The sequence below is a fragment of the Trifolium pratense genome, linkage group LG7 (genome assembly GCF_020283565.1).
Source record: "Trifolium pratense cultivar HEN17-A07 linkage group LG7, ARS_RC_1.1, whole genome shotgun sequence".
NCBI classification, from domain to species: Eukaryota; Viridiplantae; Streptophyta; class Magnoliopsida; order Fabales; family Fabaceae; genus Trifolium; species Trifolium pratense.
This window is the reverse complement of record NC_060065.1, coordinates 51917773-51944046: the sequence shown is the minus strand read 5'-3', so window position 1 is coordinate 51944046 and position 26274 is coordinate 51917773. Positions and strand designations below refer to the sequence as shown.

The 26274-nt window shown below is 33.2% G+C and overlaps 4 protein-coding genes across 6 annotated transcripts; 3 read left to right on the top strand and 1 right to left on the bottom strand.

The window, feature by feature from the left end:
• Positions 1 to 337: 337 nt before the first annotated feature.
• On the bottom strand, positions 338 to 5319 carry LOC123893953 (ketol-acid reductoisomerase, chloroplastic-like). Its single transcript, XM_045943794.1, has 10 exons — positions 4882 to 5319; positions 4700 to 4792; positions 4263 to 4328; positions 3193 to 3333; positions 2032 to 2259; positions 1812 to 1929; positions 1597 to 1736; positions 1340 to 1507; positions 1096 to 1251; positions 338 to 954 (listed from the first exon to the last, which is right to left on the bottom strand). Exons 1-10 carry the CDS (start codon positions 5155 to 5157, stop codon positions 586 to 588), a joined length of 1755 nt encoding a protein of 584 aa, XP_045799750.1. The 5' UTR covers positions 5158 to 5319; the 3' UTR covers positions 338 to 585.
• A 7509-nt stretch (positions 5320 to 12828) lies between these two features.
• LOC123899461 (transcription factor bHLH30-like) lies at positions 12829 to 16173 on the top strand. The gene is made up of 2 exons (XM_045950595.1): positions 12829 to 13738; positions 15389 to 16173. The coding sequence occupies exons 1-2, from the start codon at positions 13460 to 13462 to the stop codon at positions 15860 to 15862; spliced, it is 753 nt and encodes a 250-aa protein (XP_045806551.1). The 5' UTR covers positions 12829 to 13459; the 3' UTR covers positions 15863 to 16173.
• Positions 16174 to 17280: 1107 nt separating this feature from the next.
• LOC123897687 (NECAP-like protein CG9132) lies at positions 17281 to 21460 on the top strand. Its single transcript, XM_045948423.1, has 8 exons — positions 17281 to 17677; positions 17931 to 17962; positions 18711 to 18811; positions 18900 to 18972; positions 19062 to 19093; positions 20367 to 20457; positions 20623 to 20737; positions 20827 to 21460. The coding sequence occupies exons 1-8, from the start codon at positions 17567 to 17569 to the stop codon at positions 21133 to 21135; spliced, it is 864 nt and encodes a 287-aa protein (XP_045804379.1). The 5' UTR covers positions 17281 to 17566; the 3' UTR covers positions 21136 to 21460.
• An 826-nt stretch (positions 21461 to 22286) lies between these two features.
• Positions 22287 to 25820, top strand: LOC123897686. 3 transcript variants are annotated; one of them, XM_045948421.1, is made up of 5 exons: positions 22287 to 22381; positions 23109 to 23262; positions 24240 to 24870; positions 24973 to 25208; positions 25307 to 25820. In XM_045948421.1, the coding sequence occupies exons 2-5, from the start codon at positions 23188 to 23190 to the stop codon at positions 25487 to 25489; spliced, it is 1125 nt and encodes a 374-aa protein (XP_045804377.1). In that variant the 5' UTR covers positions 22287 to 22381; positions 23109 to 23187; the 3' UTR covers positions 25490 to 25820. The 3 variants fall into 3 exon arrangements, with proteins under 3 accessions (XP_045804377.1, XP_045804378.1, XP_045804376.1); XM_045948422.1 differs by having other exon boundaries at positions 22357 to 22497; XM_045948420.1 differs by having other exon boundaries at positions 22364 to 22414.
• Positions 25821 to 26274: the final 454 nt, after the last annotated feature.

Sequence of the window (26274 nt, the reverse complement as noted above, 5' to 3'; positions counted from 1 at the left end):
ATTAGCGCAACAGAGATAATCTGGTTTAGAATCCAACTAGACCCTACCAAGAAGGCAATATACCTATTATATATAGTACAATGGTCCACCTGCATAACATTGTGGTATTTAAGTCATCAAGTATACCAGCTGGACTTGAAAGGTTCAATTTATCATCAAGCAACACTGAAAATCTCTATTCGATTGTTTAGATCGAAATTTAAGACTCTTAACTGCTCAGCATAAGTTTTCTGCAGAGACACATCAATGTCATCTTCAGAAGTTCAACACTTCAGAACAAAATGGGGCACACACATCAGATTTATTAAATGAAATACTTTATCTTGCATTTATAATATTAATAATCCGCCTTAAACTTGTGCGGCATGCTTTATTAACTTAAACTAATATTAAATAGGACATCGACCAACATTCCTAGTTTGCATTACTTAGTGTTACAAACTACAACTATAAAATCGTAATACAACATGCATACTAGCACTCGGTCATAAAAACAGAACAGGGAAAACAGAACTAAGAAGAAAACTATTCTACTGAGCAATCAGTAAATATTTGGCAGAGTAAACGCCATATTTGCTTCGTGTTCTAATTGTTGGATTGGCGCAACTCTGGTCGAACAAAGTCTGCATCAGCTGGCACAGAAATGTCTACTGTAGGTCTCAATTCAGCACAAACTTCAATGGCACCATGCACTGGGTCTGATATGAAGTTGCTGATTAGGTCACCGTTAATAGGTGCATCATTGTCCACTGCTACAAAGGTTTGTTGGGTTAGGATGTAATCAAATCGTGGAGCCCATTTCCTTGAACCCAACCTAGCAGTGGTTGAACAATTGTCGACCATGAAAGAAACACCTCGAGCATGCATGAATGGATTCAAAGAATCAACCGCCTCAATAAGACTCTCGTTAATGATTTCAGAGTAGGAATGTCCTTTTCGTCTCAAGACCTCAATCTGGAAATTTTGTAATCACAAATTAAAACGAATAGTTAATTCTATGCTCAACTTGCCTTACCAACAATGTTAAATCTCATCCTTCATCACTAGGAAATGTAAAGTTAAAACCCTAATTTCAATAAAACCATCTAACGATACCTGGGCCATCATCAATGCCACAAAGACACCAGCTGTAAAAGGATATAGTGGGCCTTGATCACCTGCTGGTCTTGTAGATCGGACACGCTCACCAACCTTCCACATGCGGGTCTGATCAATTTTACCCATGGGAAATGCAGGTAGACCTTCTTTCTCCTGCAATACACAAGTACAATTTAAAGTTCGTAGTAAAAACTAAATTATTTAATAATTTACTATTCACAGAAAATAAACATGCCCTTACATAAAATCGACGCCCAGCCAGAACAACACTACGAATCTCACTGCCACTGGCTACATCCTCGTAGCACTCGTACAAAATTTCCATGCAGGGATAAAAAGCAGCACTGTAAGCTTTCTCAAATTCCTTTTTCCCATCTTCCGATAAAGCATTGTATACAGCTAGCATTCCCTATACAAATAAAATGTGCAAGAGATTATGTCAGACTCGGGGAGGCAATAAGAAGATAATTTTATGCTAGATGAGCATGAAAATACAACCTTAGTGGAGATGGTTTTAGATATAATTCCTGTTATACTCTCAACGGTGTTTTTATAAGCCAGATCTTCGGCCATTCCATTTTCAGTGTATCTCCTAAATAAGGATTCCACAATTCCATGAACAGCGCCAAGTAAAATGCCTATAAGTCACAAAAGCAGTAATTATATATTAAGTCATCAATGACAATAAACAAAACAATGCAGAAAGTTCTTACCTCTCTCCCCAAAGATATCACTTTTGTATTCCTGCTCCAAGGTAGTGGCAAAAGTGAATGGAGAACCAAGAGCAACAGACCACCCTAAAGCAACATCAGTAGCTCTTCCATCCACATCCTGCACACAAAGCAAAATAAATTAATCAATCAACATAGGGGCAAGAGACACTCAAAAGAAGCAAAGTTCGGAGAAGCTGAGGGGGAGAAAATGATAGGTTACTTGGTGGACTGCAAAACTTGAATTAATTCCAGCCCCGTTTATCTCTTTGCCTTGTACATACAGCCTCCTCACAGATGGACCCATACCTTTTGGGCACACAGCAATTACACTAATGTTCTTCGGAAAATCAAGTCCCAAAGACTGTAAATGCCCGAGAAGAAACCCATGGGACAGCCCAAGGATGCTGTTTGGCTTCATGTGCGAAAATATCTTTTCATAATTATCTGCCTGCATCATCATAAATAAAAATATTAGAACTTTCTATATTGGACACTAAAGTAGACCAAAGAATTACTAGAAAACTGCAAAATCATTGGAAACGCAACATATTTTGTCATTTGTATTGACAAAAATTGATTTGAATCATAAATGTCCACGGCATATGCAATATGTTTGAATGTTACGGCAAACGAGCACCACAACACCAACACATCTTTCAAACCAAGTCAAATGGCACTCAAAGCCTTTCATTAGAATCAAGTTAAACTTCAAAAAAACAAATAGCATGATATTGTTTAATGAATTAGTGTATTAAGATTCATGGTTATAAGAGAAAATGCTATATATAGTATATTTTCAATATATATATATATATATATATATATATATATATATATAGAGAGAGAGAGAGAGAGAGAGAGAGAGAGAGAGGATGGTAGTGGAGGTTGATGGTGGCAAGCCATAAGTTTATGGTAACAGGATAAGCAGGAGTAGCAATAATGTGGCAGTATTACATGTGATACCAATGGGTAGCGGAAATGGTGGAGACAGGATGATGACAATAGTGTTGGAGGCAGCAGTAGAGGCTAGATCGACAATAAGTCAATAACATCTAAGCACTTAATTCAAACAACATCTGGATACATATTATTATTGTAGCTGAAATTAACCCAGAATTCCAACATGTGCATCTAACAATAAGTTTTGTAAAACTTATGATTTCACCATGCACATAGATATATTAATAATAAGAAAAATGCATTATTGTCACTAATGTAAAGATCATATAATTAGTGTCAGTGCGTCACATTGTTTGCTATCACAGAAACCAATGATTAAAAGTATTAGTAACACAGACGAGAGATGAATCAGAATATAAATACAGACTTAAAGAACAATATAAGAACAAAAATAAGTGCATATATTCCAGGAGTGATTAACCTGAGCAGAATCAGAAATCAAAAGCAACACAAGATCACTGCCCGAGATAGTTTCCCATATGTCACCCAGAGTCCCATTTTCTTCAGAAAACCCAGCATCTCGTGCTTCAGCAAAGGAACTAGAACCTTTCCTCAGTCCAACCTGCATTTTAGCAAAAAAAAACACAAACATATTTCAACAGCATTCCCCTCATAAACAATTACAGCATATACACAAAAACTACAAAAGACGGATCCAGATTACTGCCATAAGAAATGCATGCACACATTCACACACAGTAAACAATCTTAGTCGTTAATTTGATATCAAATGGCTCATTTTACAAATAACAAAAAACACTTTTAAACAATTTATGCCCCTGATTCAAATCAAACAATTGAGATTGAAAACTGTATGACGCAGTAACTAACAAAAATCCATCTCCATAAAAGACAGTAACATAGAACAAACAAACAAAACTAGAACTATAATCAACAGCATTCCCCTCATAAACAATTACAGCATATACACAAAAACTACAAAAGACGGATCCAGATTCCTGCCATAAGAAATGCATGCACACATTCACACACAGTAAACAATCTTAGTCGTTAATTTGATATCAAACGGCTCATTTTACAAATAACAAAAAACACTTTTAAACAATTTGTGCCACTGATTCAAATCGAACAATTGAGATTGAAAACTGTATGACGCAGTAACTAACAAAAATCCATCTCCATAAAAGACAGTAACATAGAACAAACAAACAAAACTAGAACTATAATCAACAGCATTCCCCTCATAAACAATTACAGCATATACACAAAAACTACAAAAGACGGATCCAGATTCCTGCCATAAGAAATGCATGCACACATTCACACACAGTAAACAATCTTAGTCGTTAATTTGATATCAAACGGCTCATTTTACAAATAACAAAAAACACTTTTAAACAATTTGTGCCACTGATTCAAATCGAACAATTGAGATTGAAAACTGTATGACGCAGTAACTAACAAAAATCCATCTCCATAAAAGACAGTAACATAGAACAAACAAACAAAACTAGAACCATAATCACACACCTTAACCACAATATCAGAATTTGCTTCAACAAGTGAGTCCCTTAGGTTTTGAGCTTGAGCCGGTCCCTGATAATTACAACACCAACTTAACAATCATATCAAAATATGCATTTTCAACTAACAACAAAACAAATATTAACATTAAGCCATACCATTTTAAAATAAAAAAATATATATATATTAAGCATTTACACCGTTAATCTGGATGAGTCCGATAACATATCAAATGATTTTAGATTTCTATAAAAATTTATATGAATGATCTATATGATATAAACTTTCAATCCAACGGTAGATTTTGTAAACTTTATATTAGTTAAAACGTTATTGAACGGTGTAACATTTCTGAGTATATTGGATTCATATTAAATATAACATTAAGTTATAGTATTGGTTTAACATATTATTATAGCATTGAGAGTAATGAAAAAAATCACCTGTGATCCCCAGCCGATAACACCAATCTGCTTAATCCCTTTGAAAGCATCTGGCAACAAATGGAATAAATCTCTGCCACCTCTCACGATAAACTGCAATTAATTATTATCAAAACAATGATTAAAATAAGTTTAACGTTCAAAATCTGAAAAAATGAGAGAGGGAGAGAGAGAGAGAGAACCTCTTCGTGTCCGGCGAGGTTGACTTTTTCTTTCTTGAAAAGCGACGTGTTGAAATCGAGTGAGGCGGGGATTTGGATCGCTGGCACTGACACCGTGCGAGAGGAGAGGGATGAGGCGACGATGCCGGTGGATCGGCGAAGAGTTAGGGTTTTGGAAGTGAGTTTGGAAGATTGGAGTGCGAGGTTGGTGATGGGAAAGCTTCTGGTAGTGATCGGTTTGGTTTTGATTTCAGAGGTGGCGGAGATAGCCTGAGAACACGACGTGGTGGCCGCCATTATCGGAGGAGGAAGGAAGTAGCTGTTTGGAAACGAAAGAGGCTATTGCGAAATTTTTGTTCAGCGTTTTAACCTGCGCTTAGGGGTGTGTGCTAACTTGCACTGGGGGGGAGTGTGCTAACTTGCACTGGGGGGTGTGTGCTAAACTGCACTGGGTTAGGTGACATATTTGGATTTTATTTTATTTTTTTATAATGACATAGTTGAATTTTTGGACGATAATATAGTAATAAAAAAAATTAATACCTTGATCTATCTAATTAGAATGAAATTAATTAGAATGATATTGATACCTTGATCTATCTAATTAGAATGAAATTAATAAAAAAATTAAAAATGACAAAAGAATCTCTAAATAAATACTACTCCCTCCGGTCCTATATATAAGGAACATTTTAGAAAAAAAATTTGGTCATTTTTATAAGAAACACTCTTTAAATTTATTCTTTATTAAATAGATAATCTCTTGTATACCCTTATTAAATTGTATAAAATGCAACTTATTTCAATGTTATGCATTAATTACACAAACATATTCCCAAGGTTAATTTTGGAATAACATATAATATTTTAGAATTTTTAATAAAAAAAATAAGTTTCCTTGGTATGTGTGTTTTTCTCAATGTGTTCCTTATATATAAGACCGGAGGGAGTATATGATAATAATACGAAAAGAGTATAAATTCATAAAGAACTTGAATCTTCTCATTCTAAAACCTCTACATCAGTCTCTAAATCATTTACGTATGTCGTTAGATATGTCTTACGAGTGATATTGAAATACAATAAATATGGTGAAATCAAAATCTGATATTATAACAAAAAAAAAAAGGCATCAAATCCACATTAATTGGTAAGTTTCCTAATTTGGGAGAGTGAGAAGTTTTTTTTTTTTTTTTTTTTGACAATTGAGAGAGGATAAGTTGAACAAGTGAAAGAAACCAAACCAATATGATATGAATCAAAATCTATGGTACACCGAAGTCATACACTATATATTTGTTTTGGTTTTTCTTTTCTTTTTTTTCTTGTTGCAAGAATTCTTCTTAATATCATGTTGGAGGTTGTACTTGCGGTATGATCCGGGTTCTAATTCTAAAATGGACCAAACTTATGTACACCACCTTATACACAGTTCTTACTGTGCTAGATACATGAAGGTGATTATTATTGTTTAAAAACAGTTTTCTTTTTTTTCTTTTAAATTAAAAAATATAAAAAAACTACCTTTTTGTAAGAGGAACAGGAAAAATTGCACTTAAAACAATGCATATAAGTTTTATTCTTCTAAAATACCATTGATTTATTTTTATTAATTATATTAAAATATTAATATAAAATGCATTATTTTTATTGATACCGTAAATTAACAAAGAACTCAAAAAAAAAACACCCTATTGAAACACACGCACCAAAACAAATGATATAGCGTATGACTTTTGTGTAAATAATCAACATGAGCATTCAAATCAAAATTATGTTGATTTGATTCAATATTATCGTATTCTAAAACATGTATTAAAAATCATCGTATCTAATATTACTATGTATTCTAAACATGTTGAAATGTCCATAATTCTTGCAATAATGATTCTCGTCTTTGGTTGGCCCCAAACGGAAAGGAGAGGCTTGATAGGTGCCTCAGAGAGGATCTCTCCATTGTAAAGTGGATCCAGTGAAATTCTGGCCACAAGTTTTTTTTGTTGCAAGTTGACCATGGTATAAAAAAAGAGATGGAAGGTCAAGATCTAAACATTATTTCCTCCAGTAAAAATCACACTGAAGAGGATCCATTCTCACCTCATATATATATTTTTGTATAGCGTATGACTTGATTCATATCATGTTAATTTGATTAGTAGCAAATTCACTTGCCCATATTCTAAACTCCCCCCAGGTATGCAATTAATGTGAATTTGGTGTTAATTGGTTTTTCTTCTGTATCAAGTTTTTATTTCACCACATTTATTGTTTTTCTATATCATCTGTAGAATATATCTAACGACCTATTTATATGGTTGAAAGACTGATGTATAGACTTTAGAAGGAGAGAATTCGGATCCATTGATAAATCAAGGTTTCTTGGCTTTGCAAATTGATAAATTATTTAGAGTTTTTTAATTTACTTAGAGATTTTTTCATTCATATATAATGTATTTTAAGCATGTCTTATCCGTCTTTTTTCTTGGTATGTGTGAGATATGCTAGATTTTTGTCCAATGCATAAAATAATGTATTGGATAAGGGTGTAGCATATCTAACACATACTGAGAGAAAATGACAGTGAAGTTATGCTATTATGGATGAATCATAAAGGAATTAACATATGTGGAAATTCCCACTTGCAAGCTTTGCAACTTACATGATAGAAATATCTCCTTCACTATGGATGAGTTGTGTGCTACGCTCAATTATCCAGCAATCATAATGCACTATACTACCAGGGCCGGTTTTGGGCCAGGCTACCAGGCCTCCAGCACATGGCCACAAAAAAAAGGGGCCTGAAAAAAAAAACATTTTGGTAATAGGTAGTAATATTGAGGGGTTTAAGTAGCAACAATAATGGGCCAGCAACAATAATAGCCCAGCAAAGCATAATTAGACCAACAAAAAAGAAATCTCAAGGCAAGGCAGCACGCATCTTTCTATTTCACAGTTTCACGTCTTTCGCTTTCATCACGTTACTTCATGTCAGCGTCTTTCTCATCCTCCCTTCACCGAATATACAATATGAAGACTTGGTTGATGAATTTGCTTCAAAAAATACTAGAAGGAGGCTTTTTTTAAGTAGCTAAAATGTACTATTTTGATGATATTGATTACAATATGACCTTTTTTTTATTAGTCACAACAATGAATGATTATTTTTTATGTTATTGAAATTGTTTACAATTTATATATATTATGTTATTTTTAATAAAAAAAATTATGTTTTTATAAGGGGTCCATTTTTATTTTTTGCTCGGGACCTCTAAATACTCTGAGAGGGTCCTGTATACTACAACCATAATCCACTATTCATAGCAAAATAGCAAACACACAAGGGATGTGTCTAACGGATTTGATTTTTAAACACGCTCCCCTCTTGGCACTTGTTCATAATGAATAAACCAAGAGTTTACTCAAAGAATTCATCAAAAGCTACACAAAGTCTTCATCAAAGCAAGCTCAAAGTTTGATCAATATATTTGTGAAAAACAAATAGTTTAGTTTGCTATTAATCACTCTCATTCACGAGCTGGGAGAAACCAAATTTCCAAAAAAATCATTATACTCGTTGTAACTCTTCTCAAATCTTTCTTTCATGATAAATTAAGTAATTTTGTAAAAGTCTTTCCGAGTGAAGAAAAGTAGTTTGTAAGTCTGTTGAGGCTCAAGAATACAAATTAAAATGTATTTGATCCAATGGTGATCAGATAAGGTGATGCTAAGCAAAAGGTTATGAGCTGAACGTCTTAGTGAAAAATCTCACAAGTTTGTGAGGACTAGATTAGTCCACCTTGGATGAACCATAATAACTTTTGTGTGTGCTAGCTATTTCTCTTACTCTTATATCTTCCCCACTCTTGAAACACACACTCACATTAATCAACTAACTAAATATTTTCAGAGTTCTCATATTTATTAATCGTGTTCTAACTATCCAGAATGTTCTAATACATTTACATTTTAGTTATTGCTTTTACAATTCCTCCGTATTTGCTTTAATACTATTTCTTCTATCAAGAGTTCTCTAATCCTTGTTAATTAAACTATTAAAAGAAATATTGTCTTGAGTTATATAATAAATAATAATACAAATTTAAAAAGGATCACAATTCAAATCTATGATTTCTTATAACATTTATTGTTACTCCAAAAGTGTGTTATATAAATTAAAGATTTAAAGTTAAATAATTTTTTATCCTTAAAAATATTTTAAATTGTGGTCTCAAAATATTTTTCTATCATCACTTTTACTCATTACTTTTAAAGTCAATTTATATATACACTTTATATTTTTAAATAAATTTTTATATTCATATTTATAACATTATAAAAATTTCTTCCAAATTAAAATAAACTAGAGAATCTAAAATTCGAACTTCTATCACTAACATTCTTAATAAATAGCAATTGAATTATCCTTAATAGAGCATGCAACAACACATTCAAATTCTTATTTGTTGTAATGGACCACCACTAGAAGGATCAAGATACCCAAGAGAGAAAAAGAAACCTTTTTGTCATTATTGTAAAATATAAAAGTAGTGTGAATCTAAGTGGCCTTTGTTCAAATAAAACTGTATTTTGTGTCACCGTCATTGACGTGTATAATGGATTACTATTCTATTGTCAAAGGAAAATTATTGGCACAGGGCTAATTAGCTTATTAAAAAAGTGATTAGGTGACTCTAGCCTAAAGGTGCCTGCCATTCAAAATTGGCCTTTGCCTAACTTATAAAGTTTATATTTTCTTTAAGTCATTAAAAAATTATATGAATAGCCTAAACACATTCCCCCACAAATCACTACGTAGGATAACTACAAAAAAAAGAAATCTAAATTTTGTTTTTAAGTAATGAAAATAAAATCCATGTCTAGTATATGCGTTACAGACGCAAACGCAAATTGTGGTAATTAAGAAAACCAAGTTGTTTATGTTTGAATGTGCGGTGTGGTTTGAATATATCGTGTAGGGTGAATTGTGATTTTTTTAAAGATATTTTTTTTATAACATTTTATTATTTTATGTTTTGTACATTGAAAATGAAAACTAGTTAGAAATGTGGCCGTCTTAGATAAAGCGTGAATAACTTCATTCGCTTATTTTCTAATAGACTTGACACTAGAGTGGTTATAATAAGGGGAAAACAAATATTTAAATAGAGGTTAAAATGTCATGCATAGTAATGTTGTGTTGTCGAGGTCGAGGTTGAGGTCGATGTAGTTGTTCAAAGTTTGGATTTTTGTATCCAAAAAGGTTTAGTGGCGCAGCTCGTTGCCCGTCTATCTTTTGTTCATATGTGATTATTATAATTACAATATAATATAAACAGTGGTTGTTAAGAAGAAGAAAAAAAATTTACAATGATGAAGAATTCCGTAGCATCGTAGATTTAATAAGAAAAATTGTCAACACCAATTTTTGTGTCTAACTCAAAATCAATCGGTCCCAATAATAGTTCATGGACCCATTTAAGCGTCGATAATAGTCCAAGAGTCTCTCTCACGTGAACTGCACATATATGCGACAACCACTATGTTTTTGCCAACACAAAATGACCATTTTCATCTCTAATACATGTCAATTCTGACTTTATTGCTATTTGAATTGAATGATGTATTAATGTTGCACTTAAACCTTCCCGCTGAAGGCTTCTTTCACGTGTAGTCTGCACTACACGTGCCGAAAAACATAATTATCGTAGTTCATTATGTTAATTTCATTGCAAATTAATTTTATGGTCAATTTAAATATACACTTAATATGTACTCCCACCCTCCTTAAATATAAACAAAAACGAGTTAAAGAAACTTAATAAATTTGATTAAAGATTTGAATTAAATACATTCATTTTTGTTGACTAACTTTTGTTTATATTTTGGGACAGATGAAATATTTGGAAAGATGAGATTGTTGGTAGAATTAAGGCCCGAGCTACCGCAATTTTACTAAACCTCTGTGTTTTAACAAAATCACTTGACCATCATATTTTTGGCAAATTAGTGTCAATTCAAACATAAAACTAGTCATCGTAAGCTTAACTCAGTTGATAGGGACATCATACTATATGTGCAGGAGCTCGAGTTCGAACCTGGGACAATTCACTTATTCATCTTTAAGGTGAATTTTCTAACCATTAAACTACTTGACAAAAAAAAAGATTAACTAGAAATTCCAACTATTAATGCAAATGCTAATGCAAACGGCAAACCTACATTGAATATTAATGGCAAGCAATTGGTTGTAATTATATTCCTCAAAGACTTTGAACTCATACCTAAGTTTCCCACAAAATGTGCTAAAAAATGTACTTGTCATTATTCAACATCATAAATGAAGCACCACTCGTGATGTGTATGGACAGCTATTATTCAGTTCCAAAAAGGTTGATTTGGTGATATTAATTACGACAAAACCATCAAAACAGTGAATTTTCAGCACTCTCGACTCCACAGATTTGTTTGAAGGGTTATGCTAACCGGTGCCCCGGGGCACTGGTTAAGGAAACCAAAAAAGAAAATTTTTAAATTGAAAATAATACTTTTTAGACTTTCGAGACGTTGACTGCACAAAGTTCAATGTCATATTACTATATTTGCTTCCTTAAACAGTGCCCCGAGACACTATTTAGCATTTTCCTTGTTTTAATTGAAGTCTGATTTCAGTTTTCTGTTGGAAATAGTTTTACCATGTGTGTTAGTTTACAATAAGGTAAAGTTTTCAAATACTACTCCATAGATTAAAATGTGGACATTGACTCCAAAGTTGATTAGAATTATTCTACCATCTCTTAGAAATGAGTATGAGGTCTAACTCATTCTTATAAAACCGGTTTGTAAGGAGGATTGCCACTTGCTTATAAATACTTGTCAAGGTCATCTCACAATCGACGTGAGACTTCTTAACACTATCAGACCATTTTCTACTAAATGTTGTGAATATTTTGAGCTTTTCTTTTGTCTATTTAGTAGATTTATTTCTGCCACCCTACCGATTTCTCGCGTGCCCTATGCGTTTTCCATTTTACACTTCCGATGGTAGGATATTTTTGGGATATCCGCTACTCAATAGGGGATAAGAATGAATAGATGACAAAATTAAATTCCTTACTCCAAACCTTTGTGCATTTGAGATAGTTTCATTTTCATATAAACGAGAGATTGGTATTTTGCACAATTTAGCATTCATACATAAATATCATAGGTGACATAATTTTTTAAACATATTCTACTCAATTTTTACAAGTGTATATAAATATGACAATGAAATCTCTCAGAATAATTGTTAAAAAATAAAAGTCTCTCCTTAATTAGAATATTTCATTTACCAAAAGTCAGAAATATGAAACATTTATAAAAAAAATTCAGCAACAAAATGATGTCTAAAAATTATGAAAAGTTTTAATCAAAGTTTGACTAACTATTTGTATTGACAAATAGTGAAAGACTCATCGATCAATCAAGGGTTGGAACTATACATAAAGAGAGAAAATCTATAAGATTGAGTGTGACTAAGAAAGATCATATTAGAATAGAATTTAAATTTATCTTCAATTTGCATCAAACAAAAACTTGAATTTATAATGTGTACAAAGTTTTTACTAATTTTAAATTTAAGACAATAACTTTTTTTTTTTGACTCAATTTAAGACAATAACTAAGATAGACCATCGTAATGCATTTTTGATTTTTTTTTTGGTTACACATTTTTGAAATTCTAACAATCACCTATGTTATCTTAAAAAAAAAATAAAAAATTCCCAATTTTTGTTTAAATCAATTAGTTGATTGGTGCACGAGTAAACATATTAAACGGCAAATATATTATAATTAATAATAAGGTCTGTATAGATCTTTATCAAAAAACCTAACCGATCACTTTATAATAGGATTACCGATTATCCCTCAAACTTCATTTTCTTTTCTATCTACAAAACTCTACCTCGAGATTTGACTCAAAAGATCCGAATTCAATTCCACCTAGACGAATATAATGCAAGTAAAGTTGGCTTAATTTAAATATGAAAAGAAATATGGGTTGGTTCAGTGGTGATTAACACTGAACTTGGTATAAATGACTACATTTTAATCTTCGTAACTATAATCGAAAGGAAACTAAAAACACTTGACGAGAGAATAGACCCAAACCAAAAAAGAAAAATGTGAAAAGAAAAGAGAGAAGGTATGGTATATAAAATGTGTGTGGATGTAGTCCCCCACCCCATAAGAAACAATCTTTAGCAGAAGCAGCAGCACAGCAACCAACAATATAAACAGTAACAACAACAGCAGCAGCACTACTCTCTGGATCTCACCAACAAACTCACTATCATCATATCATATCTGACACACACTTCACTTTTCATTGCATATTTTCTTTCCATATACACTCCAACCCCAACATGACAAATTAACAACAACCCTTTTTCTTTTCATCATTTCATTTGTCCCAAAACACACAAACAAAACAACTTTTACATCATCTTCTTCTTCCAACGTTGTCTTTCTTTGTGTCTTGTTTCCAAAACATATTGTGTCTCTTTTCTGATTTTCTTTACATAACCCTCTTGGGAACTGTGGTGTTTTTCATTTTTCAATGGAAATGGATGATTTTTCTTCAACTAGAATCAATGATAGTTGTTTCCAAGGTGTAATGGGAAATGGGTATGGTTTATCTTCTTCTTCTTCTTCTCTTGTTTTGGATAGAGAAAGAGGAGAACTTGTTGAAGCTGCTGTGAAAATGGAACGAAAGGGTGTTTCACCTGAGAGAAGTATTGAAGCTTTGAAGAATCATAGTGAAGCTGAGAGGAGAAGAAGAGCAAGAATTAATTCACATCTTGATACTCTTCGTAGTGTTATTCCAGGTGCTAATAAGGTTAGTTTAATTTTTATTTTTAGTTTTTGATTATTTTTATTTTGGCCATGTTGAAAACAGTTTTGTTATGATTGAATTGAAATGTTTGAGGGGAAAGATTTCTTTTTGGATGGTTAATTATTGTGAAATGTACATATAATTTGTTTGGTTAATTTCTGATGTAGTTATGACAATGATGCATGTGATTACTTTCGAGTTTCGACCACTTTCATTTATTCAAATGATTACGAATCATTAGGAAGAATCCGAGATTGAATCCTGACTAGAATGATTTTTGGTCTATTCTACTTATTTTTTCGCTGAACTCTGGATTACTAGGGCCGTTTCCCTGAAAACCAGAAGGTTAAGACCAAAAACAAATTTTTATTACATGTGTCTATTACTTGCCAATGATAGTGGCGTGTAGTTCTCTACTTGTTGTGCTTCATAGCTTGCGATTATTATTTTTATTATTGACCTTAGCAAGTGGTCTTGTTTAATTGGTCATAAAACAAAATGGTAGCTTCAAAGGCTAAATAATGCTTTATTTATTTGTTTTGTCCTCTTTTATGGCCATTGGAATGATAGAATAGTCCTGTTTGAATAAACTGATTAATTAAGCGCTTATCATAGCAAGCAATGTAGTCAGGTTCGAGATCCTACGTAGGATCGGTAGGTTGTTTGAGAATCGTAAGATCGGGATCGTAGCTCGATTCGTAAGATCCTACTTAAGGGTAAATTGTAACTTCACATATATACATATACATATACACATAAACACGAAGAAAAATATAATACATGAACAAAATAAACATACTTCATTAATATTTCATAGACATCATTCCAAATGTTCATAAGTTCATAATAGAGGGTTAGAAGAAGCAACAGTAGGGTTAAAAAAGTGAAAACAGAGGGTTGAAACTTGAGAGTGAAAGAGATTAGTCCATAAGGTTTCAGTGAGGACAGAGGTTTGAGTGAAAGAGATGGTTGAAAGTGAGAGAGGGTGAACGAAAGTGAGAGAGGGGTGAGAACAAACATACACCAACAGCCGGCGAGGTTCACGACGGCGACGGCGCCGTCTAGAGCTCAGGTCAAAAAAGCCTCTAGGATCGTAAGAACCTATGACCCGGTGCGAGAACCTGACTACAGACAGGTCAAGAAAAGAACCTCCATGGGTTCTAAGCTCGGTGGCATTCACGAGCTCGTAGGATCGTAAGAACCTAAGACCCGGTGCGAGAACCTGACTACATTGATAGCAAGTGCTTATATAAGTGATACTTCTTAAACCGTGGAGATCAGGTAATGAATGGCTAAATTTTCGTATCCATGTATGAGTTGAGCCATTTTACTCAATTTTGGAGTCTTGTTCCTTTTTTTGATAATGTAGTTTTTGATCTTCGGGGACTCGAGTTCGATTTTCTTCCCTAAAAGAAGGGAACAAAATAACTTAATTTTGATAGTAAGAACTAAGTATGAGTTTGACCTTAAGAGACATAGTTCAAGTCTCCCCGGCGACAGTTGTAAAATGACAATCAATGTCGCTTCAATTGATAATTTTCATCTAATTTTTAACTCAACTTAGTTATGCATATACTTTGAATCATGAAACTCATGTCACTACAAACAAACATGTTATAATCTGAAGTTTTTCTGTCTACTTTTTGAACTTAGTTGGACAAAGCATCCTTACTAGCTGAAGTTATTACACATTTGAAAGAGCTGAAAACAAATGCAGCACAAGCAAGTGAAGGATTAATGATACCAAAAGACAATGATGAGATAAGAGTTGAATCACAAGAAGGTGGCTTAAATGGTTTTCCTTATTCAATTGTGGCATCGCTATGTTGTGATTACAAACCAGGTTTATTGTCTGATATAAGACAAGCACTTGATGCACTTCAGCTTATGATAATAAGGGCTGAGATTGCAACTTTAGAAGGTAGAATGAAGAATGTGTTTGTCATAATTAGCTGCAAAGAACAGAAGTTCGAAGATGCTGAGTATCGACAGTTTCTTGCTGGATCGGTTCATCAAGCTCTTAGATCTGTACTTGATAGATTTTCTGTTTCACAAGGTGTTTTAGAAACTAGAAAGAGAAGAAGGATTTCTATATTCAGTTCTTCATCTTTAGGAGATTTCTTATAAAAACTTTTTTGTTTTGGTATTATTGTGAACTTGGGTTGTACATGTGTTGGGGAGCTTTTATAGATAGCTAGATTGATAACTGATCTAAGTGCATGTTTGGTATCACACTGAGTTTGATGAAATTATGGTGAGCCACAATGATTTTGCAAAAGCTACACAAAATCAAAGTGACTCGCTATGATTTGTCAAATTCACCATGAATCCAAACATGTACTTTTTAACCTTTGACCAAATGAATGAACTCATTCTATGATATATTGTCCTTTGTTTAGAGAGAAATTTATGTTGACATAACTTTTCTTGAGTATTAATTAATTGACTTATGCTATACAATGCTTTGTGTTCCTGTTACTTATCGGTGGATAACTCTTGCGATGTTAATTTCATATTTATGTTTGAATACATTTATGTAAAAGTGAGTTGAACAAAAATTGAATGTAAAAATCAATTCTTGGATCATAAGCTAAAGCTATAATTTCTGGCTTCAATTAGAGTGAATTCTGGAGGCAGAGTCAATTCTACTCTAAAGAAATCAGACACATCAAAATTAATTTTACACATTTAGAATCAATTTTAGCCCATCTAGGAAGTGGAACCAAACATACAGTTAAACTTATGTTAACTTGAGTTAGGATCCTCTCCATTTCCAATTATTTTCATTTCCTCCATTATTATATAGTTTTGAAAATATAAATGTAAAAGTGTGACATTAAGTGGGTCCAAATATCATTTATATACCCAAAAACATTTAAAAACTTTGGTAATGGAAGAAATGGAAACAATAGAAAATGGAGAGGATCCCAACTCTGTTAACTTAGCACTATACATTCAAAAAAAAAAACTTAGCACTAATGATGTATCCTAATTGTGGTACATGTGTTAGATATTTGAGTCTCTTAACTACTTAATTATCTAATCTTGAGTTCGATTCTTGATTGGTGTGTGGAATATTTTTGCAAATATGCCCCAATTTTTTTTTTTTAAAATGCACCAATTTACTTGTATGATATGAAACTCCAAATTTCTAGAGCATATTCCATCTTATTCTTAGCTTTATTATGCATATTCTATCTTATTATGTGCTTATTACTATAGGCTATCATAGTTTTGTTTTTATTTTTTGGTAGGGGTGCTCTGGGTTTGAATTAGATGCAGTTGATTTTTCTGTGCAATCATCTAATCACCACAGTTTTGACTGTTGGATCAAGATCGGACGTTCTAGAAAATAAGTTAATCTTATTTTCATTTAATAATTCTAAAAATATTCTTAAATCAGAAGCGTCCGATCTTAATCAACAGTTAATGATGCCTAACTGTACGACTGCAATAACATTTTAACTGCATTCCATCATGGTCCTTCTTTGACTTGAAACCAAAGCAATATATAGCAATCACTGTCACAATCTAAGAACCGAACCCTTCATTTCAAACCGTCCGATCTCAAACGTGATCGAATCAAACGGTGGTCATTGTTTTAATGCAGAATCGCTTCGGTGCAGCTTCATCTCCTTCCTGAGTAGGAATCAAAGCACACACAAACCATTTCTCTTTCTTTCTTTCTTCAACCAAAATCTACCAAACCCTAATTCACCAAAATTCGATTCTTCATTTCCAAAATTCTTCCTCAAATCCACACTTTCTGAAATCCAGATCGCTTTTATCCTTCCTCCCATCGGATTCGCAATCTTTTTCTGTTTCTGGATCATGAAGAAAGAGGAGATCAAACCCGACATTGAGAAAATTGGGAACGAAATTGAAGATACTGAACCCATAGAACTCGTTCTCTTTCAAGTGCCCGAGTGTTATGTCTACATAGTAAGTGCGATTCTTGTTAATGGGTTTGTTTCAAAATTTGATTTTGACAATGGTATGTGATAAGAATCTGGAAATTCAAATCTTGATTTTGATTAATTTAATTAACAATGGTAGTGCACAGAATCAATATTATGGTGGCACCCTTTTTATGTTTTTTATAATAAAAAGTTTAATTTACTGTTAGTGATGATATTGGGCTTGAAATTCGATTTTTCTTTGGTGTCAAGCTAATGGGGTTTTATTGTTTATGCAGATACCTCCAAGAATGACTGCAGCTTCTTATAGGTTTGTGATCAATTGCAAATTATAGCTTATGATCGGTTGTGCTTGAGATCTTTTTAGCATGGTTTTAAATTGCGTCGTGGATGTGGTTATTGCGATTGCGGTCATTGCAGCTGTTGTGGTGTGAAATAGTTTTAAGTTTTTATAGACACTATCAAGTGGCATTACTATCCACTATAGTATTTACTCACTATAGAATCTCATTTTTCTCCATACATATTCGTTGAAAGATGCTTAAATTATACAGTTGACTAAATTATACAGTTGACGACCGTTAATGATAAGATTATTCATTAGATTTGACGTAAATTAGGATTTGGGGTTCATAAAGATTAATTTTTGGTGAAAATATTTGAACGAATATGACCAAAATTGTCTCATGTGGTTCTTGATGCAGCTGTACACGTGATTTAAAATCACACCGTAATTACGGTGCGTTACGGTTGTGGTGGCTATCGCATCAGCAATATTGCAACTGCAATTGCGGATGCAGACCGCTACTTAAAACCATGCTTTTTAGTTCATATTAAGCATAATGTTGAAGTTATAGAAGCAATGGTTTTCGGTGTTCACTGTGGAATTTTGTTCTGTTTAATCATTTAATGCTTTTGCTACTTTACTCTATGTTTTATTGTGCGTCTTTTGTAACCTTAGTGGAACTGCTTTCGTTGTGATGAGATTGATTTTCAACTTTTACGGTTTATGGACGTGTGTAATTGCTCAGCATTTATATCGGTGAAGTTTGTTTCAGGGCTGATGAATGGGATGTCAACAAATGGACATGGGAAGGGATATTGAAAGTAGTTAGCAAGGGAGAAGAATGCATCATAAAACTAGAAGATAAGAACACGGGTAAAGATTATATTAAATCTTCTTTAATTAGACTATACTGTTAATTATTTTTTAGATTTTATTACTTAAATGAAGTATATTTAACTAGGTGAATTATATGCTCGGGCATTTTTAAGAAATGGAGAGCCGCACCCTGTGGAACCTGTTATTGACAGTAGCAGGTGGTTTTCCATAATTGTTTATAGATTTTGGTTGTTATTATCCCTTTTGTACTATAAGATGCTAAAATAATTATACTTATCTTATGCAGGTATTTTGTTCTTCGCATAGAAGAGAACATAGGTGAGAAGTTTTACCTACATTGTTCATCTTACTAGTCTTTTTCCCTTGATAATCTTACTACTCATGATCGAGGTTGAACGGGGTAACGGGGCATGATAAAATAACTAGAACCTGTTTGATTTAGCTCCAAAATCCTCTAACAATGTTGTGAGCAGTTGTCTTAAATTAGTTTCTATTCCAATTTGAACAAAATAGAATGAAAACTTAGCTTGTTATGAAGCATATAGCAAAACCGATAATTAGTTGTGGATGGTTTATTTTGTCTTCATTGATAATTTGGCTTGTTTGTGAATGGTTTTTGAAACCTACTTTCAATCATATATCTGATTAATGTGGTTCTCTTCAGCCCTAGTATAGATGTGATATTTCGTTATTATTTAAGTAATCCTTGAATTTTCGAAAGAAACACCAAAGAACAAAATACTAGAAGGACAAATCAATATATCAAAATGAGATTGATATAGGAAATCCTAGGCCCCGTTTACTTTGCAAAAACTTTTTTTATTTCCATTTTCTAAAATATGTGTTCATTTTAACTTGCTAATAAGAAAATATGAGACTCTTGAAAGCGAACAATTGTGATGGAAAGAAGATGAAATGCTAGCTAAGGATGATACATTTATGAAAATAATGCAAACAAGTTTTTGATATTTTCATGGTTTTCAAAAAAATGCATATAATTGTTCACTTCAACGATCTATTATCTCCTTGGTGGCAAGTAAAATTAGTAAAAAATTTAGTAAACACCCCCCTTAGATTCTAGTCCTTCTGAATGTGCCCCCCTAGATTCCAGTCCTTCTGAATGTGTGCATGAATATGAACAAAAAAATTCAGGGCTCAGGGCACATTGAAATATCAAATTTTTTGTTTGAGAGTTGAGTGCCTTGACTCTTGAGACTAATATAGGAATAACTAATCCTCAGTCTTTCTGAATATGTGAATGAACATAGTGTTTAACAATCATAGATATTCCTAACAGCATAATCTTTATGTTTTTGATCAAATTGTGTCAAAATATCAATTCTCAGAACATAATCATACTGATATCATATTCTTAGTACTCTCCTACTTTTCATATATATTATTATTAGGATAATCTACTGTAATAATACAAGGGAAATTGATTCTTTGTTCCTTTAATGCCTAAAATTCACTTTCTATATCTAAAATCCATAATTTTTACAGTTCTATCCATTTAATCCCATATTTGTCTGCACTCTATTTCGTATTACATATGAATTTTCATCTTCTTTATTACTGAAAAATCATGCAGGTGGCCGTCTTCGGCATGCTTTTATTGGCATAGGATTCCGAGAAAGGACAGAGGCTTATGACTTCCAAGCTGCCTTGCACGATCATATGAAGTACTCTTCCATCTAGTATATTTTGGATTTACAAAGTTTTACTGTCTGCAAAACCTGGCTATTTTTATTTCATATTTTTTTATTCACGTTGACTTTAGAGATAGTAAAGGTCTTGTGCTGTTTCTTTCTTTTCATTTTTTCCCTTTTTCCTAAATTGTTTTGAAGATACCTGGACAAAAAGAAAACTGCAGAAGAGATGGAACAACATTACCAGCACAGCTCCTCAGTTGATTATAGTTTGAAAGAAGGAGAGACTCTTGTGCTGCAAATCAAGAACAATGTATGCAAATCTGCATCTTCTGTTTTGCATGAGACTTTCTTTTCTTTTTCTCAGCATCACAATCTCAATACTATCCTATTTGTGTGCAGAGAAGTGGCGGCAATGTGAAGTCCAAGTTTTTCGAGCAGGGTGCAAACAACTCCTCGGAAGAAAAGAGTGAGAAAAAAGAATCTGTACTATGTATTAAGTTACCACCACCTCCTCCATCACCAGGTTCACCTGTTACCCCGCAGAAGTCTCCAACAGACTCGCCTACAAAATTCAGCCTTGAGAAAACTGCTGAAGTTGAGACCTCTAAAACAGTTAAAGCAGAAACAGAACACAAAAATTCTGCTGGAAACCAAAATACACAGGATGTAGTAGATGATGATTTTGGTGATTTTCAAGCAGCTGTTTAAATACATATCCATTATAAAGTTTGAATTTGTGATGATTAGGAAACATGCAGAACTGTGGATACCTTGTTTATCTGGTATATCACAGATTGCTGATTCAGTTTGGAGATTGAATTATGTCATAGCCTACAAAATATCATTTAGAATCAACCTATATATGTTTGTTTAATCGGTTGGTGGGTTATCTTAGTTGCACTGCGGGCTAGTAGTAGTGGTATGAGAGCTTTTGCTTTCTCTCGAGTCACTTTAGTTTTATGCCTTGTTTACATTTCTCATAGCTTGGCAATGCCTCAATAGTTATTTGGTATCAATCAGGGGTTCATTAGTTCATAGCTTTGTTGATATGATGAATGCTGCTATGTTCAATGAACCGGATTCAGCGTTTATGTGCTTGTTTATCTGTTCCCTTGTATGTTTCAAGTTGGATGGATACTTCACAGCAGTCTGCAACATGATGCAGCAGCTGTAGAGTTTGGATTCTCTCAAGTACTTGAGATTATCATTTGAAGAGAGAAAGAGAGTAAATAATTTAGTGATAAAAATATTCAATTTTTTTTTTTTTTAAGAAGTTAAATTAGCCAACCCAAATCGGTACCAGAGAGAATCGAACCTGAGACCTTAAAGAGGAACACACTCCTAGGTTCCAAGCCAATACTACCAAACCAACCAACCCAAGTGGGTTGATAAAAATATTCAATTACATTTAGTGTAATTAGGGTTTAGTTGGTTTTTCTAAAGTGGGTCTCGACTCTCGATGGTGGATAAAAAATAAGAAAGCAAGATCATTAACAAAAAAAAAAAAAATTGAATCAATTTAAAAATATTGATTTTAAACCAGAAATTTCGGCCCAATACAAATATTTAGTAACAGACCTAGATCATATGGAAATTAAATTTAAGTAACAAACAAATAAAAAGGCCTGAGTTGGATAAGTATAGTAGATCCAAAAATTAATAAACACTATAAATTTGTGAATTTAACAGAATTATTCACCTTAATTCAAAAAAAAAAAAAAAGAATTATTCACCTCAGCAGTTTATTAGCACCTATCCAAATAAATAAGATGTGTATCGAAATATTGACCGATAAAATTTAGAAAGATATCCTAACCAAAAAATATTTAACCGATAAGATTACAAGGAAAAAACAAACAACCACAGGTGAAAAATTGATGGTATGTATCATGGGACCTACAAAACACCAAATAGAGTGAATGAACGAACAACATTCATTGATTTCATCAAAAAGGTAAATATAGTACTTCGATTCCACATGTCTAATGTAAGCATCACCTCTCACTCTACAACAAACTTTGTACTTGCTCAGTCTTCTCTTTTCTCTGTTTGTCTTGCAAAAGCCAACAAGTAAACTCTGTTCTCTGATGCAATTATTGGTTTTATTGTTGCACTTTCAATTATATTATAGCGATGTTTTAAATGGGTTTTGTTTTTTGTTAACAAGCTTGTTTTTATGTTTGTGTTTGTGTATGTTATGTATGTAACCTTTTCTTAGGCAAAATTATATTATCTCCCTGCTTCTCTTGTTTATGGAAATTTTGATCAAGTAAACTTGGAGTTTACATGTTGTTTGTTTTATTTAACGAAAAGAGAATCCTTGTGTATATGTTGGTTCCACTTTTAGAGGAGTATAATTGAGCACACATGAGTTTAACTCAACTGGCGGGACATTGCATTATATATGCAGGGGCTGGGGTTCGAACCCCGGTCATCCCACTTATCCACCCTACACGTGGAATTTCTGACCACTAGGCATGTTACGACGATTGATTTTGTCTCCAGAATTGATTATAACTTGATTGCTCTATATAAATGTAGAAATATTATACTAGGCATGATCAATTGATTTTATGTCTTTGTTATAACACTGATCAGTGTACTTTTAGACCTTTAGAAGTAAAAAAAAAATTCATCAATTAAGCATATTGGTTGAATTTCCCTCAATGATTTTTCGTTAGGTAAGCAGATAGAACCGCCGCCTTCAAATCGGACATACAAGTACTGGATTGCTCTAACTAATATTCTAACAAGTGCGTTATGATGGCTTGGTTTGGTAATATATACCAGAAGTTTGAGAATATGATCATCGAGGTGGAATCTACAATGGTTGAGGTGTGTCTTTGTCTTCAGTTGTAGTTATACTATCCTATACTTTTTTAAGGCAGTGTTGTAAAATAGTGGCTATAGTGACGATATAGTTATTGTTCTGCGATATGTTATTTGGTTCAAAATATTGTCAAATAGCAGCTAGAGTGGCGTTGTAGCATTGCACCATAGCGAAATTTGACAAAATCTCCATTTTCTGCAATTCGCAATTGACAACGTTGCTTTAAGGTTAAACGACTTAATGAAGCGTTTATAGCATAACAAACATGTCAATGTTCGTTAGGTTTTTATAGATGCCATACTATCATAGAAAACCTACGATTACAATTTTAATTCTTTTACAGCTAATAATAGAGCTGCAAGTATTCATCATTTGTTTATATATCCTATCTATCTATATGTTGAGACTTATCAAGTGCGAGTTAAGTCTCACATTGGTTGGAAGAGTTGAGGTTGAGCACTTTATTAGTGAGAGGACCCAGAAACCTAATGCAAGGTTTTGTGTGAAAGTGTGGTGTCAAGTCACTTGTGTGGTTGCTCAATGCCCAATGTGATGATCAAATCCAGTGAAACTCCCCCTTCCCGGTCCAACACTATAGTTATTGTTAGTATTGCTTCTGCTTAAATTATTACAATGAATGTACTATGGAGTCATGAAAACAAATTTTCACTTATAATTGTCGTATACGTATTTATTGTAATCTTTGATTGCCTTTTTTCGGATAGACAAATATTACTTTATTAGTTGTTATATTGGTATTTTCTCATTCACAAGGGTTTGAACCCTTGATCCTTCAACTCCTTTAACCCTTGGGTCAAATAAGTTGAACTGATAAACCTGCATTTGATTTCATGGCTCCACAGTACATTTGATTTCTTAGTTGTGTACTACAAACTCACTCTCTCAGTAGAACCGATAAACCTGCATTTGATTTACATCAACATTCTGTTATAATTGTGTTCTTTTGTTTTTTCGATGATAGGAAACCGTTCAGTACCTAGAGAATCAAATTCAGATTGTCGGAGAAAGTGTTAGAAATTTCTACTCAGATGTCATGGAAGATTTAATTCCTCCATCTTCATGTTCAGCCCCAGTATTGCCTATAGCTCACTGTGCCGGTTCTGGTATCTCTAACTCTAAGAAGTCATTTCGTGTTTCAAAGAAAATAACGGCAAAGGCTGATACCAAGCAGTCAACCAAGGACTCAAGTATCAATCGCGATTCAGGCAATTTTGTCAAAGCAAATAATTTTATCTCACGCGCAAGGCCACATGTTTGTGGCGTAGATATTAAATCGAATGTTTGTAGTGATGAAAATCAACAAAATAGGAAGATGTCTGCATCCAAGACAGCTACTGAAGTCGCTTTATCGGAAACACATACACGTGGTTCATCACAATCATGTGAAATCTCCGATGCAAATCAAAATGACGAAGCTACTGTTTCAAAGACAGGTTCTGGTGAAGCAACAGACTTTGCATCTGTAGGAGATTGTTGCAAAGAAATTGAAAAAGTCAGTACTGAACAAAACCACGGCGTTCCAGTATCGGTTGAACCAGATGAAGAGAAAAATATGAGTTCTTTCTCAAGTGACATATTTGAAGATCCATATGGTTGGTATTTCAGTGTTTCTTGGATATAGTTTCATTTTTATCTCATAGTTAATGTTTGGTAAGTTTTTGCTTCTGATAATCATTGCATAAATTTTCTTGTAGGGTACTCTATGGTCAAAGCTATGCAGCCTGAAGATTGTTCTTATAGTACAATCATTGTGTCTCATCCAGGTATTGATTCTAATGTTATAGCAGATATTGATGATGTTACTACAGAGCAAGACCATAAAACCAGGCGACGAGATAATGCATCGAAGCTTGAGGAAACCTGTGTATTGATTAACAGAGACGAACTTCCGTTATTTCCCAATGCGACGGTTAATATCAAGACTAGCGAGGTACATACTCATTCCCCTCTCTTTTTTTTAGTACATAGTACATTCTGTTAAACTTGTATTAATTTCTTTTCTTTATTGTTACTTGCTTGACTTTGAAGAAAAAATGGCTGCAACCCTTTTCTTTGTCTAAGAAATCAACAAGGAAGCAAGAGTATGAAGAGCTTGCATTAAAGCATAGGAACAATGAAAATGGAAAGGGTGATCGCGTCGAGAGTTTATGTCGAACTTTGTCAGAGGATGTATCTGAACCCGAGTGGGAATTTCTCAAAATACCACGGTGAATAAGTTGTAGGTGGAAACTAGTATGCACAGGTATTATCTGTGTGCACCACCAATAATAACCGTTGGACCTATTAAAATTTCAATTGTTTTTTAAATATGAATATATCCAACGGTTATAATTAGTGACACACACACCGATACAACTTGTGCACCTTAGTCTCCGCCTGAGCTGTGGTACACTACCAATACTCAGATTTTGAATCAACTTCTTAGTTTTTATGCAGGATACTGAAACGCCTTAATGCATTCAATATTCCACATTATGTATCTACTTGTTTTTATGCTGAAAGGAAAAAACCAATAACAAGCCTTAATTAATCACTCAAATTATACAAGGCTTGTTTACATTTTCTCTATTGACTATTGACAAGGTACTTTCTGCTTGATTTTTAAGTTTATATACTGTTTTTATATTTATATTTTTCTTTGAAATATTTGTTTTTGAGAATGAATAAAACTCAATATTTTGGATTTTTAACACTTACACATACTACGCACCAATCACTTGCGTTAGACCTAATGATATCTTTGAAAATGCTTTATCACGGAAAGAAGTGCGTTAATTTGATATTATTATTTGTTTCATTGGCTTTTTTCATATTTTGAAAATGAATCATTTTGGAAATCACAATTTAAAACTAAACTCGTGTACCTCCTTAGTTTCTGTAGTTTCAAATTAGTATGTGACAACTATTGATGTGGAAGCTTGTAGGCCAAGTTTTCATGGCCAGATTAACCAATTGTTGCTTTGATCTAGGCTTGGAAGTTGTTAATTGACAAATTT